Source organism: Nelumbo lutea, chromosome 2 (genome assembly GCF_056320005.1).
Source record: "Nelumbo lutea isolate HS-2025 chromosome 2, American lotus-T2T, whole genome shotgun sequence".
Lineage (NCBI taxonomy): Eukaryota > Viridiplantae > Streptophyta > Magnoliopsida > Proteales > Nelumbonaceae > Nelumbo > Nelumbo lutea.
Window position 1 is genome coordinate 19,912,950 of NC_142685.1, and position 16,256 is coordinate 19,929,205.

General features: G+C 40.8%; 1 protein-coding gene across 15 annotated transcripts in view; it reads right to left on the reverse strand.

Moving 5' to 3' along the window:
* LOC148869016 (ABC transporter G family member 28-like) overlaps nt 1-16,256 on the reverse strand; it is a 125,975-nt gene that overhangs the window by 60,351 nt on the left and 49,368 nt on the right. For all 15 annotated transcript variants that reach the window (XR_016106652.1, XR_016106653.1, XR_016106648.1 and 12 more), the window contains one exon: nt 15,272-15,345. Coding sequence is in view for 9 of the 15 variants with exons in the window: in XM_088967780.1 (XP_088823906.1) it covers nt 15,272-15,345 (74 nt within the window). In the remaining 6 variants the exon portion in view is untranslated. The remainder of the gene's footprint in view (nt 1-15,271; nt 15,346-16,256) is intronic.

Below are 16,256 nucleotides of genomic sequence, written 5' to 3' on the forward strand. Positions count from 1 at the left end.
ATTCAGAAAGGCCCTGACTTTTTTGGCTACACTCAAACTCAATCTTATCACACCTTGTTTGTGAAGCGCAGGGGATCCTTGGTGTCAATCCTAATTGTTTATGTGGATGATATTGTTGTCACTGGGAATGATATGAGTGAGATTGATAGTCTGAAGAGGAACCTACATAAGGAATTTGAGATTAAGGACCTTGGAGAACTGAGATACTTCTTAGGCATTGAAGTTGCAAGATCAAAACATGGAATTTTTATCTCTCAAAGGAAGTATGTCTTGGACCTTCTCCAAGAAACAGGGAAACTTGGAACAAAGGCAGCTAGCACCCCCATTGATCAGAACCATAGAATCAGTGCATCAGAAGGTGAACCAGTAAAGGACCTTGGGAGGTACCAAAGACTTGTGGATCAGCTACTATACTTGTGCATGACAAGACCGGACATCTCCTATGCAGTAAGTGTAGTGAGCCAATACATGCATGCTCCACGAGACCAGCACTGGAAGGCAGTTGTCAGGATCCTTGCTTATCTGAAGGGACATCCAGGCAGAGGCATATTGTTTACTAATCATGGACAGCTCAAGCTAGAGACCTATATAGATGCGGACTGGGCAGGATGCCTCAATGATAGAAGATCAACTTCAGGAGTGTGCACCCTAGTTGGGGGTAACCTAGTCTCATGGAAGAGTAAAAAACAAACAATTGTGGCAAGATCAAGTGCAAAAGCCAAATATAGGGCCATGGCACATGGAGTTTCAAAACTTCTCTGGATCCGTTCTCTGTTGGAAGAAATCGGTGTTCAGGCAGAAGAACCTATGATGCTATACTGCGATAGCCAGGCAGCAATTAACATTGCTCATAATCCAGTCCAGCATGACCGAACTAAGCACATTGAAGTAGATAGACATTTTATCAGAGAAAGGGTAACTTCTAGAGAAGTTTGTCTTCCATACATTTCTTATGATCTGTAGCTTGTTGATGTCCTCACAAAAGGCGTTGCAAAGAATAAGCTAGAGCATGATCTACGCAAGTTGGGGATGTATGACATCTACTCCCAACTTGAGGGGGAGTGTTGAGTGGGCCGACTTGTGTTTAGTTTTTTTCTTTTAAATTAAGATGTTGTTGGGCCTTGGGCCCATTAGTTTTTATTTTTTAAAGAGTTGTAATTACTTAGTTTGAGTTGCCACCCTACTAAGGGCATCCTTGTAATATCTCATACTTAAGTTAATCATAAATAGAATGAGGGGCTGGCGGCTAGGGTTATGTAAATCTATCCTAGTCGACCTTCTTCTCTTTTCTTCCCTTTCCTCTGTCTCTTGCTGAAATCCCCAACTTTCTACTCTTCCTTTCACAAGAAGCTTGGCCGAAATCAGCACATAAGGCTTTCTACTTGTCACATCCTCATCACATGACCACTTTAAGTAAGTTTTAGTTGTAGCCACCCTACGAGGGGCTAGGATGTAATTTTTGGTCATTAATACTTCTTATTATTGTTAGATAGTTTTGTATGCCCTTAGCTTCAATCAAGATGATGTACTTTATGAGTTTATTGTAAATGAATAAAAGTGCATATTTGATTCATGTTCCCTTGGTATGTTTCTGTGTAATACCCTTAAACTGGACACTTAATGAGACTCGTGTTAGTTTAGAATGTTCACAGCCAGTGGGTCGGTCTGGGGAGACCTATCTTGACAAGGCTGACACAGTGGTGCCACCAAGTCGGTTGGGGTGGCTTGTCTCAGCTGCAAGGGGTGAGACCCTAGGCACACATAGTGTGGGATTAATTGAATCTTTGAACTGGACCAGATTTCCAGTATTGTCCTAGACCTTGGAGATTGATGGGCAAAACTGGAAAGTTACACCCGACCCCTAGACTCGATTATGATACTGCACTAGGTGTCGGATTGGGCTGTCTTTGATGTACCAATCAGTGAGATCCTTAGCAGGGGTCAAAACCTGGGTATGTTGGGACAGTCTGAGAATTCATCTGAGTGGGTGATCATAGTGACAAGATCAACCCCTTTGTCGGACAAAGGTAATGATCGGGGATGCACTCTCACTAATGGAAACCAAGACTGCCGGCATCCGATTTCAACCGTTGAGATTTGTTTTGCAAAATATATTTTATATGAGATATAAAAGTATATATATTATGGTTTCTAAATGATTTGCAAAAGGTTTTAATTCCCGGGGATCCATATAAGCAGAGAGTGCAACACTGTTCCTTGCAGCCGAGGGAGAGGTCCTCTCTTGTCGGGCAGTGTATGAACATTATGGGCTGAGAGGTTGAGTGTAAGACCATTGAGGATAATGCCTGATGGGCTAATCTTGCATCTGCCCACAGTCCCTGGGTGTTACAAGGTGGCTTGGCCCAGGGACCTCTTAGGGTAAGTGTTGGGCCCATAGAGCCCATGAGATGGGTTTCAGGGGGTGCACTATCCATAACAGTGTATTCGGCCAGGCCTTGTAACAAAGGCTGGGCCGAACCCATGTGGCTGATGTGTAGATCAATGTTAGGGTCCCACGCCATACAAGGAAGCCCAACTAGGCAGCAGTTTGGAAGGCTAAATGAATACATAACCTTAAATGGGCCTTAAGCCCATTTCGAACTGGGCTAATTTGATTAGTCACTTAAGGGACGAATTCTAAGATGGATTAGCTTATAGGATTGGGCCCAGACCTTATCCACTTAGAGAGTCTTTAGATCTAGAAGCCTCCTAATTAGATTAGGAGATGGCTGATCTAATCTGCAGATAAGATAAGGGTTATCCCTTATCACTTAAGGGGACTTCTAATCCAAATATGATTTGGGTTAGCAACTCCTAATGGGATTAGGAGCTGATCCCTTTAAGATTATAAAAGGAGAAGGGGGCAGCAGCCTTTAGACATGCAATCCACAGATCCTTGTCTTTAGAGCTGAGATTACTAGAAGAGAGAATTCTGCACCCTGCAAATACTCTCTTGTTGCCTCCTTCCTGCGAGGGTCAAGTTCTTTTGGAAAAGATTGGTTGGAGTTGTATTCACAAGCCATCCAGTTGATTCTTGCGAAGGGCCAAGTTCTTTTGGAAGAACATTGCTGATTCTGCTCCACCCTGCACTGCTCCATCTTCAGTGGGAGCAGATTTTGGATCCTTCCTTGGGAGTGAACACCTCCATTGGGAGATACTATTTCTCTGTATCAGGTATTATCCCTCCCTACTCCTTTTGGTTCAGATCTGGTTCATTTTATGGTTCAAGAATGATGCTTGAAAATATGATTTTCTAAATAGGGAATTCGATTCCCAGTTGAAGGAAGAGAAAATTTTTTGAAATTCGCCCCCTTATTCTGCAATCTTTGGGCGTCCATGTGATGGATTTCCTATCCCTTCAATTATAAATATCAGTTGGAACCAAGAGAGCCCCACAATTATTTCTTCTCCAAATCTCTCTTCTTCCAATTTTCTTTTTCTTTCTTTCTCTTCTTCCTCTCTTCCTAAAGTCTCTCCTCTTCCTTTCTGTTTCTACCTATTTTCTGCTGCTGTAAAAGACAACTTGGTATCAAAGGTATAACTCTAAGGCTCTTGTAGTTGGTTTCTTATGCAGTCCTTGGACCAGCCAACTGCATAATGAACTGAAAGGGGCTGGTTGATCTCTTTTTGGAGCTTGGTAGGAACCAGAGATTGGATTGAGGTAAGATTATTAGATTACACAACTGGTGAATGTTGCAACCATTTTTTTTTTCGTTTGACATCTTTTGATCCTTATAAGAGATCAATTTGGGTTTCATATCAGCTGGAAGAGATTGATCCTGATTTTCTTTATCTACTTTCTCCCGGGATAAGAGTTCTTCATTGGACCAATCTAGGATTTACTGCTGGATCCTGGAGTGATTCATTGGTTGTTTTTCAAATTATATTAGCTCTCTTTGAGATTGATTTGGTTCTAAGACTCTCTGGATCAGTTTTGGAACTTTACATTATTGTTTTTTCTCACTCCCTCTTTCCGAGGTTGTTGGGCCCCTAGTGGGAGGATTGCAGTTGCTTTGTTTGAGGTACTGCAAACTCATAATTGTTTTTGTTGGTGTTTGAAAACCTTCGAAAGAAGATGGACCCTAGTGAGAGTGATCAGAAGAGCGTTCTGGTTCCCAGGGTACAAGGGAACTCTAGGATCATCATCTCTGTGAAGTTAGATGGCACTACCTATAGTGGGATCAAACTATGACCATTGCCATTGGGGGCATGGAAAGCTCGGCTATTTCACTGGTGATACAATTGAACTTGATTCTAAAGTGTGAGCTTGAGAGCTGTACTCGAAGTAGAGGAGAGGAGAAGAACACCACTGGTATGCTGTGAATGTCGAACTGAACTGCCCAGTCGACCATGCTATTATTTATATTTGAATGTAGTACAATGATACAAGTAATTACTGGAATGCCCCTAATTAGTGATGGGACACCCGGTTAACTTAAAACATTAAACAAGCTTAGGCCCATTAACACAGGCCCAATTATAGGATAACTTAAACTTAAGTATGGGCTAATAAGAACTCTTATCAGCCGAACACTCATACAAAGAGACTTCATTCTAACATTCTAACACTCCTCCTCAAGCTAAGCATGGATATTAATCATGTTTAGCTTGCCAAGTATGTCCCTGAACTTTGTTGCTGCCAGCCCTTTAGTCAATAAATCTGCAATTTTCATCTCAGATGGAGTATAAGGCACACAGAGTTCTCCCGAGACAATTCTCTCTCTAACAAAGTGTCGATCAATTTCAATTGTTTTGTCCTGTCATGCTGCATGGGATTGTTGGCAATGTTGATAGTAGCTTTATTATCACAATACAGCCTAAGAGGACCCCCAGCCTTAATACCAAGCTCATTAAGAAGAGTTCTGAGCCATAAGAGTTCAACAACCCCGTGTGCCATAGCTCGGTATTCTGCTTCTGCACTTGATCTAGCCACTACATTCTGCTTCTTACTGCACCATGTGACCAGGTTTCCTCCCAAGAATGTACAGTAACATGAGGTTGATTTTCTGTCTCCAGCAGACCCAGCCTAATCTGCATCAGTGTAGGCTTCAATTTCAAGTCTGCTGCTTTTCCTGAATAGAATTCCTTTCCCTCGGCAAGTCTTCAAGTACCTGAGAATTCTTTCCATTGCTCTCATATGAGGGATCTTTGGTGAGTGCATGAATTGACTGACAACATGCACTGCATAGGCAATGTCTGGCTAAGTAAGGGATAGGTATATCAGCTTTCCTACCAATTTTTGGTACCTCTCTTTATCACAGTATTCCTCACCCATTGATTCTTGTAGTCCATGGTTCGGTTCTATTGGAGTGTCTGTTGGCCTGCACCCCATCATGCTTGTTTCCTCTAGGAGATCTAGCACATATTTCCGCTGACATATGTAGATTCCTTCTCTTGATCTAGCAACTTCAATCCCAAGAAAATATCTCAGATTTCCCAGGTCTTTGATCTCAAATTCTGAAGCTAAGAACTCCTTCAACCTCTTCATCTCTTCCAAGTCATTTCCGGTAATCACCATATCATCCATATAAACAATGAGTGTCGTAAGTTTGTCATCCTGTCTCCTTGTAAACAATGTATGATCTGCACTGCTCTAAGTGTACCCCACTTTCTTCATGGCCATAAAAAGTCTCTCGAACCATGCCCGGGGAGACTGCTTCAAACCATATAATGCTTTCCTTAGTTTACACACCTTCTTTCCAACATCATAGCCTAGTGGAGGTTCCATGAATACCTCTTCATGAAGATCACCATTTAGGAAGGCATTCTTCACATCCAGCTGATGGAACAGTTCCCAAGAGAAATTTGCTGCCAATGACAGTAGAACCCGAATTGTGTTGAGCTTTGCTACTGGGGCAAAGGTTTCTCTGTAGTCAATTCTTTCCTTTTGTGTAAATCCCTTTGCCACAAGTCTGGCCTTGTACCTCTCGATTGACCCATCTTTCCCGTGCTTTACAGTGAATACCCACTTGCACCCAACAGTGCCTTTCCCCTCTAGCAGGTCCACTAATTCCCACATTCTTGCTTTCATTAGGGCTTTCATCTCTTCATTCATGGCTTCTTTCTACCTTGGATCAGATGCCGCCTCTGAGTACCTAGAAGGGACACATACAGAGGAAAGAGCAGACACAAAGAAGTGATAGGCAGGAGATAAGTGTGAGTAAGAAACAAAATCATCTATGAGATGTCGGGTGGTACAAGAACGAACAGGCTTATGGAGAGCAATAGGAAGATCCAAATCCGAAGTGTGTGAGTCAGAATTACCTTGGATTGCAGAGACAGATTGATCTGAGTTCAATTGGTTGCAATCATGAGGTTGAGGGCCCTTCTTCCTTCTGTTGTATGTAAGTATCTCTTTCTCTTGCCTACTGGAACCTTCAGGAGCATCTACTGTATCGGGAGAAGTAACTGGCACAGTAGGAGTCTCACTAGGTTGACCCGGAATGTCACAGCTAGGAGTAGTGGAAGGTGATGAAAGGGGAACAAAAAAGAAGGGAATATGAGAATCCTCTTCCAACCCACTAGTCTCCCCCTGAAGAGGATTCTGAGAAGACTGGAAATAGGGTTGAGACTCAAAAAAGACTACATCTCTGGTGACATACTTTTTATTGGAGACAGGACCATAACACTTGTACCCCTTTTGTGTAGGAGAGTACCCCAAAAATATTCCCTTTGTAGCCTTGGGATCCAGCTTGGTTTTCTTTGGATCCTTCTCATGTATGAAGCATGTACAACCAAAAACCCGTGGGGGAAGAGGAAATTCTAGAAGAGTGGGACACAAAACAGAGAAAGGAGTCTTCATACACAATACCTTAGATGGCATCCGATTTATCAGGTATGATGCAGTGAGTATAGCTTGAGACCAATATTGCTTGGGCACTTTGTGCTAGAATAGTAGGGCACGAGCTGTCTCCAGTAGGTGCATGTTCTTGCGCTCAGCAACCCCATTTTGCTAAGGGGTGTTAGCACAGGATGATTGGTGTAACATGCCTGCATCTTCCATGAATGAGTTCAGGGATCTTTCAAAGTATTCAGCCGCATTGTCTGACCAGAATTGCTTAATCTTCTTATCAAATTGTGTTTCAATCATCTTACAAAAAGCCATAGTTATCCGTGGTACTTCATCTCGTCCTTTTAACAGATAAATCCAGGTGCACCGAGAATAATAGTCAATAAAACTAATAAAGTAACGGAAACCATCAATGGAAACAATGGGTGAAGGTCCCCAAACATCAGAATGAACCAAATCAAAAGGAGCTCGAATTTCATTACTAGAAGTTGGATACACTGTTCTCATTGTTTTGACATTTGACACACATCACAAATTAAACTCTGACTTGGAATTCTCTTAAACAATTTGGGAAACAACATTGCTAAAGAAGAGAAAGACACATGACCTAGCCTAGCATGCCACAGGTGCAGCCTAGCTATTGACTCCACACTTTCCGGACTAGTAGTAGCAGAAGATTGTAGGGCTGAGCTGATGTCTACATCAAAATAGTAGAGGCCTCCATACTCATGACCACTCCCAATCGTTCTCCTCGTCAATCTGTCCTGGAAGACACAATGAGCAGGAAAAAAAGTTATATTGCAGTTCACATTTTTTGTAAGCTTTGAAACAGACAAAAGATTTGAGGTAAGACTAGGAACATGTATGACTGATTTAAGAGAGAGGTCCTTGCTTAGGTCAACCACCCCCTTTCCAGAGATGGTGGAGAGAGACCCATCAGCCACTCTCATCTTATCCTGGCCAAACAACAAATGATATGAAGAGAATAAGGACATATGTATTATATGGCCCGTTTCTCCAGAATCAATCACCCAAGAGGTGGAATCAATGGAACTAGTTGCACTAAAGGCAGAGATTGTACCTGATCTGGCAAGAGAGGTGGAAGCTAAAGAATTGTTCTTCAAACAAGCTAATGCCCGACTGAGAATCTCTACCTCACTAGCCGTGAAGCCCAAAGTACTTGGTCCAGAGGAGTCGGCAGCCTGCCCTGTGGAGGAAGAGGACATTGTCGGAGTGCTTTGTGAGTTGTCACTACTATTGTTGGTGGCAAGATTCCCACTTGCTGTGTGACCCTTATATTGTCTTTTGTCCTTTCTCAAAGCAACTGGCTTGAGATGAGGATACAAGACCCAACATTTCTCCTTTGTGTGTTTCTCACCACCACAATGGGTACACTTGAGGGACTTCTTGTCTGGATATCTATTTCCCTTAGTGGAGACTAAGGCTGAATGTTCTCCAGATAGTTCAGTTGATTGTGTCTGAGAGTCAACTTGCATCCCCCTTCTCCTGACTTCTTCATTCCTCACCAGGTAATAGACATGGTGAAGCTCTGGTAATTCATCTCTCCCTAGAATTTGTGACCTTATACCCTCATATACTGGGTCTAGGCCAGCCAGAAACTTGAAGGCTCTGCTCTCTTCAATTTGCTTTTCATGTCTCTCCTTGTCCCTGGCATTTTCCCAATCCAATATCAAGTGATGATCAAACTCTTCCCAAAGGCCTTCCAGGGTTGCAAAATACGTTGCCACGAACATGTCTCCTTGCCTTAGAGCTGCAATATCTTGGTTCAATCTGTAGATTCTAGCATTGTTCTTTTTCTGGCCGTAGGTCTTGGATACTTTCTCCCAAATCTTAGCGGCTATGGGGAAATGATGAACAGTTCTAGCCACCCGAGGAGTCATGGAGGCCAGCAACCAAGACATGACTGGCATTCTCCTTGCGCCACACAACATGCTCAGGACTGCCAACTTCAGGTTCTTCCTTGTCTCCATCCAGATAGCCTGTGAGATCATGAGAAGTAATGAACAGCCTTGCTGAGATGGACCACTCTCTGAAGTTATATTCATCCAGCAACACGTTTGTAATCTGTAAACTGTGCAGATTAGGGTTTTCCAGGTTAGAGAACCTTGTGGCAGGTCTGTTATCTCTGGAGGAAACTTCTCCGGATAGTGAGGACATGCTGACTTCAGTCTTAGAGTAGGTTTAGAGCTCGCCGAAGTGTTCACAGTGCTGGACAATCTGGAGCTGGCAGCTCCCTAGGTGATCTTCACTTGAGCTGAAGCAGTTCGGGTACAGCAGTGGTGAGAAGTTCCGGACTGATAACCAACCTGAACTTGGAGCTGTTTACCACTGTGCTATGCTGGTTTTTCTGGGGCTTCGAAGCTGCAGTTTTGGAGAAGCTCTCCCCCTTTCGGCTAGGGCTAGGACTGCTGAAATCAGTCCTCAACTAGGTCTGTCCTATACAGACCTCTCTTAGTAGCCAAATAGCTACTATTTGCTGAAAAAGGAACCTAGTAGGACATCCACTTCTGGGCCTTACCTCCCTTGAGCCCTACAACCAAGGGAAACCCTAGGTTTGAATCTGCTTTGTTCTCTTACAACCCTAGTTTTTTCAGCAACCCAGAAAAGAAGAACGAAGATGGAAAGAACAGCAAGAGAAGAGAGAGTAGAAGCTAGTGCGCCGGCTGAAACCAAAGAGAAGCTAGTGCTCTGATACCATGTGAGCTTGAGAGCTGTACTCGAAGTAGAGGAGAGTAGAAGAACACCACTGGTATGCTGTGAATGTCGAACTGAACTGCCCAGTCGACCATGCTATTATTTATATTTGAATGTAGTGCAATGATACAAGTAATTACTGGAATGCCCCTGATTAGGGACACCCAGTTAACTTAAAACATTAAACAGGCTTAGGCCCATTAACACAGGCCCAGTTACAGGATAACTTAAACTTAAGTATGGGCTAATAAGAACTCTTATCAGCCGAACACTCATACAAAGAGACTTCATTCTAACATTCTAACATAAAGATCACACCCACTCTAAGTGGAAGCAAGAGAATTATTAGGTGATGTCCTGGTTAATCAATACTATGCAACCATATATTAGGAGAAACCACATGTAGGGAAAAATTGGTAAGGAAATCTGGGGTAATATTAGCAGAAATATACTCTCACCCCCTTGATATTGCTAAAGTTTATGAGTTGAAGATGCAGATTAACAACCTGAAACAGGAAGATTTGCCATTACCCCTAATTCCCTATATTTTTCTACCCTAAAGTCTCTCCAGTAGGAGACTTGGTCATTTGGAGAGTGTTCAGTTGAAGTGTAAGGAGGATGTTGAGATACATAAGAAATTTGTTGAAAGAAATAGAATCTTTGAGTTTTTGGTTGGTCTTAACTCTAAGTATGATATCACTCACCAACACAATTTCACTAAGAAGGACATCTACCTCTCTTAAGCTTATTATCTTGTTCACGATGAACAGAGTAGGAGAAAAGTTATGATGCAGATGCCCATTGCAAATCATCCTACCTTAGCCACATCTAAAACTAAGGCACATTAGAGTAAGGGCAATAATTTTGACACTGAGGAGAGCGTATGTGATTATTGTAAGAAGCCTAAACATACATGAGATAACTGTTGGAAGTTGCACCCTCAGTTGATGTTGGCAACATTCAAGAAGGCAGATGAGAAGAAGGGAAGTGCAAATAAAGTCTCTACTACTATAGGATTAATTGCCACTAGCCCCCAGCCCACCCCCCCTACTATGTTTCTTATCCAACAATGGAATTTTTTGCCGCTGTCAAGGCTGAGATTAAGAAGTATAGCAGATACATATCTTAAATTGAGAATGTTAGAGCAAATTCTAGTCCTTCATATGCATTCACAGATAAAACCACATCTTCCACTGCCCCAGGTACTCAGACTTCTGCTTATGTTGCCACTATTGGTACATCCATTCCTTGGATCATATATTCAGGTGGATCAGATGTTAAGCAGCAAGGAGGCAGAGGATATTCTCGATTGTGAGTCTGCTAAAGTCAGGTGAGTGGACCTCAGACTGGGCAAGTGGAATCCATTAGTACGGGCTATTAGTGACGGTGATGTGAAGAGCCTTGTATGGGTCAATGTTTACAGGATCCCTCTCCACGCTTGGAACCCACAAACATTCCATGCAGTGGGTAACACTTGCAGGTCGTTTAAAAAAGTTGATGCTCGTATGCACTGGATGAAGAACTTGTGGGTCTGGAAGGAGGGAACACTCAAGAATAAGGAAAAACAGGGGAGAGGAGGGTGGAAATCAAGAAGTTAGTGGAGAGATAGGTGGAAGTAGGCAAATCTCTTGGTTTGTTCTTTTTTTTTTCAGGGGGGGGGGGGGGGGGAGGGGAGTGTGGTCAGAAGAGCAATACAACAATTTGAAAAAAAAAAAAAACAAAAAACTGAAGAAAAGAGGAATTTAGAAAGAAAATAGTAGGGGATGGATGTGAGATTTGGAACGAAGGGGAGGGAAAGGAAGATGGTTGGGTTGAAGAAGAGTGAAGGGTTTTAGAAGTTTAAGTAGTTTAGGGAAGGGGGAGGAAGGATCGGAGTGGCTATCTTGGGTGTGAACTGTGAAGGACCTTGGAGTTGGTAGAAGTTGGGGGTGGTTGTGGGCAATTTCATTGTTGTTGGTTTTTTCCTACCAATGCTCTCAGTGCTGAGAGAAGTTTTTAGTATTTTTCCTTGGGAAGTGGTGTATTTCAATTTGTAATCTGGAAATTTTGTTGCTCTGATTCTGTTGTAGTCTCGGTGGTTTAGGTGCTACCTTATCACCTATCCAGATTGTAATTTTTTTTCTTCCTTTTAATAAAATCATCTTTTTTACTTATCAAAAAAAAAAAGATCACATGACTAGCATTTCTCCTTGTTTCATAATATTCTTTATCTTCAGGAGGAGATAAAGTTTCTACTGCTGATGGATCCCTTAGTCCTATCTCTGGAAAGGTGATATTAGCGTTACTAGTTCTTTAAGCTTATCTATCTTGCATGTCCTTAAGCTTAGCATGAATTTATTATCAATTTGTAGCCATCAGTGAGTCTTGCTACCACTTATTAATCTCCTGTCCCTTTGCTTCTACAATTTGGGAATAGTTTGTCTCTTTGTTTAGGTGTAGGTGGAACCTCCCATCTTCTGTTCAAAGCTTATTGTCCTCTACTTTTGTTGGAGGGAAAAAGAAGAGGGGAAGAACTCTTTGGAGGTGCACAAGGACAGCAGTATGGTGGACTCTATGGGAAGAAAGAAATCAAAGAACTTTCTTAGAAAAAGGAAAGGAATAGGGAGGCATTAATTGAAGCAATAACTATCAGAGTGGTTCATTGAGTGAAGATATTGAAGTTGTTTGAAAAATATTCCAGCTGGAGAATTGATGAGAAAGTGGAAGGAAATTGCAGGTTTCACTCCTCCCAAGGAGATTATTAGGCTTGTTTGGTCTCCGCCTTCTAGGGGTTTCATCAAGCTGAACTTCAATGGTAGCAGTGAAGGAAATCTAGGTCCTTCAGGTATTGGAGGAGTGTTCAAGAACAAGGAAGGGAAAGTTATTGCCCTTTACTCCGGCCCTATTGGGGTGGGTGATGCTTTGAGGGCTGAAATACTAGCCGTTTTGTAGGGATTCATTCATGAGAAGAGAAGAATCAAGTGGCTGATGAAAGACATGAATGTTACTCTAAAATGGGCTAAAAGAGATGCTAACTCTTTGGATAAACAAGGGATGGAAAGGAATTGACTGTTTTGGGCATGGTTGTAATATTATTTCCTTTTTATGGAGAGTTAAGTGAGTTTATCTCTCCCTTTCTCTTGATTGTACTTAATTTATTGAATATTAATGAATTTTTTTTCTGTTATTGATAAAAAAAATATTATCAATTAGTAATATCACCAAAGCTCTACAATGTTTTACCCTGATCATGAGGTGGATGGTGTTTATCCTCTAGATGACAAACCTTCTTTATCTCTTAGCCCAAGTCATTTTGGTCATTGTGGTCATACTGTGATGTAGAACCAGCTCGGTTCTAGTCCTTAGAGAATGTTGAGTGGTCTTCTTTGATCAGAATTTTATGATTTATGATTGTAATGGCTTCTTGAAGGAATAACAGAGAAAATACCTGGGATCACTCACAGGGTGCCTAGAATCACTCTAGGGCATGGGAATCACTCACCATAGTTATCATAAGATGAAGAAAACTCAATAAACTCCATTGCTCTTTGTGTAAAATGCCATACATATTTATAGACTCTATAATAATCCTAGAAGTCAAACTGTTAAACTTATAATGGTCCTAGGAATCAAAATGTTAGACTTAATAATCCTAGTAGAACTTAAACTAAGTTGCCATATCCTATTTCAATTCAAAGAAGACTTAATAACTCTAATCCTACTTATGCAATGACTCTGAAATTTTAAACATAAAGAAATTATGACTAGACAAGTTAAACCCTATCAGTGGACCCCACAGAAAATTGAAAAATGACAAAAATACCCCTACTGTCCAAAAATACATAAAATTTCATAAAATTCCAATTTTGACTCTTCAGCTCCTGCATCATAGTGTTTCTTCAAGGTCTATTGATCGGATAATGTTGTGGTATAGATGATTTAATCATCTATCTTTTAATTCTTTGAAGTCGTTATTTCCTTCTTTGTTTCAGTCAATTAATATGTCAAGTCTCAAGTGTGAATTCTGTCAATTATCAAAGCATTGTAGAAACAATCATTTTTCAAGTAATAAAAGAAGTGATCCTCCTTTTACTATTATTCATATTTGTTAGAGTTAGCCGAATAAGGGTAGATTAGTCATCTCACCTTGGTTAAGTTATGAGCTTATGTGGCAGTCTTATTAGAGGTTCTCTGTCCCATACTTAAGTAGGGGCAGTTTAGTCCTTGTACATTTAATTAGAAGCCTAATCACTATTGGTCGACTGATAGGGTTTAGCTATCAAGTTCGACAGATCTTTCTTCTTCTTCTTCTTCTTCTCTTCTCTTTCTTCTTCTCCTTACTGGTTCGGACTACTGTAGCTACAGTAGCTACAGTAAAAACAATATTGATGTGTGAGGACCTTACCATGTTAAATGTATGGGTGGATACCAACATTTCTTACATTTTGTGGACGATTTTTCTCACTTCTCTTGGCTTTACATGATGTGTTATAGGGATGGAGTACCCCAGTTGGTTCAACGATTTCATTAGATGGTTTTAACTCAATTGGGTGTCAAGGTTGAAGGGTTTTTGCATTGACAATGCCAAGGAGTACTGTGAGAAAAATCTCTCATCATGAGTTCTTATGGTGTCATCCATCAGAGTTCTTGTGTCAATACTCAATAGAAAAATGGGGTTTTTGAGTGCAAGAACAAACACATCCATGAGATCTCTAGGGGAATCATGTATAGCACTCGTGTTCCTATTTGGTTTTGGGGCGATGTGTGTACTACTGTCTTCCACATTAACAGAGTCCCTTCTCATGTTCTTGGATTTAAAACACCTTTTAGTACTCTCTTTTCAAGGGATGATGTATTCCCTACCCTCTGTGTGTGTTTGGTTGTACATGCTTTGGTCATGTTCTTGGTCCTCATCATTCCAAGTTTGATCCTAAATCTATCAAATGTGTGTTCTTGGGTTATGTACCCAATCAAAAGGGACATTACTGCTTTGATCCTATTTCTAGAAAGAAATTTGTATCAATAAATGTTTCTTTCTTTGAATCCACTCCTTTTCCTAATGTTCTTCCATGGTGGGAGATTGCCCCTTTTTTCACTCTTTGACCCACCTGGTCCTCCTCCTCCTCTACCTTCTTCACTCCATGTTCCTCTTTCATGTGTTCTTGTCTCTTGAACATTTCATTACGTCACCTATTAATGATTTCCTGACTTTCCAGTGAAAGAGGAAGGTACCTTATGCAGAATGACCACTTCAGATCTCTTCTGATGAGGCATGTCCCCCTTACCTTGGTGGTTCAGTTCCTTTGACAAACCCTAAACATTACAGGCACTCTTAGGACATTAGCAACCCCTTGCCAAATATCTTGATGTTGATATTGTCCCACCTTCTGACCTTGATATTCCCATTGCCTTACATAAGGGAAAGTGAAGTTGCACCACTGCTTATAGCATTACCAAACATATTTCCTATGACCACCTATCTAGTACCTATAAGTCTTTTCTTGAATTTGTTGCATCTGTATATATTCCAAGGAGTGTGGCTGAAGCAATAGAGCAACCTGAGTGGAAAGTTGTTATGCATGCAGAGATGGAAGTTTTTTTGTCACAGTTTGGTTGAGTTTTTTTCTCTGAGTCATCTAAGGTCAGATGTGTCAATCCTTCCTTTCTGTTTCTACCTATTTTCTGCTGCTGTAAAAGACAAGTCACATTTTGTCTCAAAGATAATTAACCATAAATGAAACCTAACATAAGTGATCTCTTTTCTGATTTAAGACAAAAAATACTTACAACAAGCATGACACCATAGGCATGGATGTTTTGGTTTGCAGTTTTTGCTTCACAAGAAGTCAACTTGAAGCACTCTGCAAGATGGTAATTAAATGTCAAGCCCAAGTAAGAACATACTTACAACATGCTTGAGTTCCAGTACAGAATGAACTAATAGAATATCCCCTGAAATTATATGCTCATCTTATTCTCAAGTTGTCTATATTTATAAGTAGATAGACATGATTTCTTCTCATTTCAATAGGCCTCTTGTGCAAGGGATTTTCATAACGTTCATTTGGACCGAAGTAACTTAATGTGTGTGAATCATATATAAGTCATTGATATTCTTCCAGATGAAGCATAGCTTTCTCTTTCTTGAACTCAGCTTAAATATATTGTAAAGCATTGTTTGTTTCTTTTTTCAATACATCTGTTTTCATTACATCAATCAGTCAGCCTCTAATTGATACTGTACTCAACAATTTCTATAGTTCATTTTTATGCAACATTCCAAAGTAACGACATGGTTAAACAGAAGTTTTCAAATGAGGTAGCACTCACAACAATGGCATTAACTGCGGTGGAATTAGAAGATAAAACAAAACCTCATGATGAAGTCCAGATCATGAAGGATTTGGAAGATAACCAAAGCAAAGAGAAATATGAAAATTAGACTAGAACCATGATTACTCTAAGTATTTACTGCGAGCAACTTCAAAGATCACAAATGAGAGATCTCAAGAGACATGAACATTACTACATGTCTTATAATGATTACTGCCTGTCTCTTCCACTAAAAGCACATCTACCAGCTGGATTCACAACATAAAATTCCTTTATAGAGGCTGGAGTGAAACCTTGGTGAATCTCTTTTTTTTTGGTTAAAGACAGGGACAGACCCTTATCTTCAGCATCAAACAATATCCTTTTTGTTGAAGATTAATCAGTTTTATGATGTTTTTTATGAGTAGATGTTTTATGTTAGTTGTTAGATAGGAGGTGG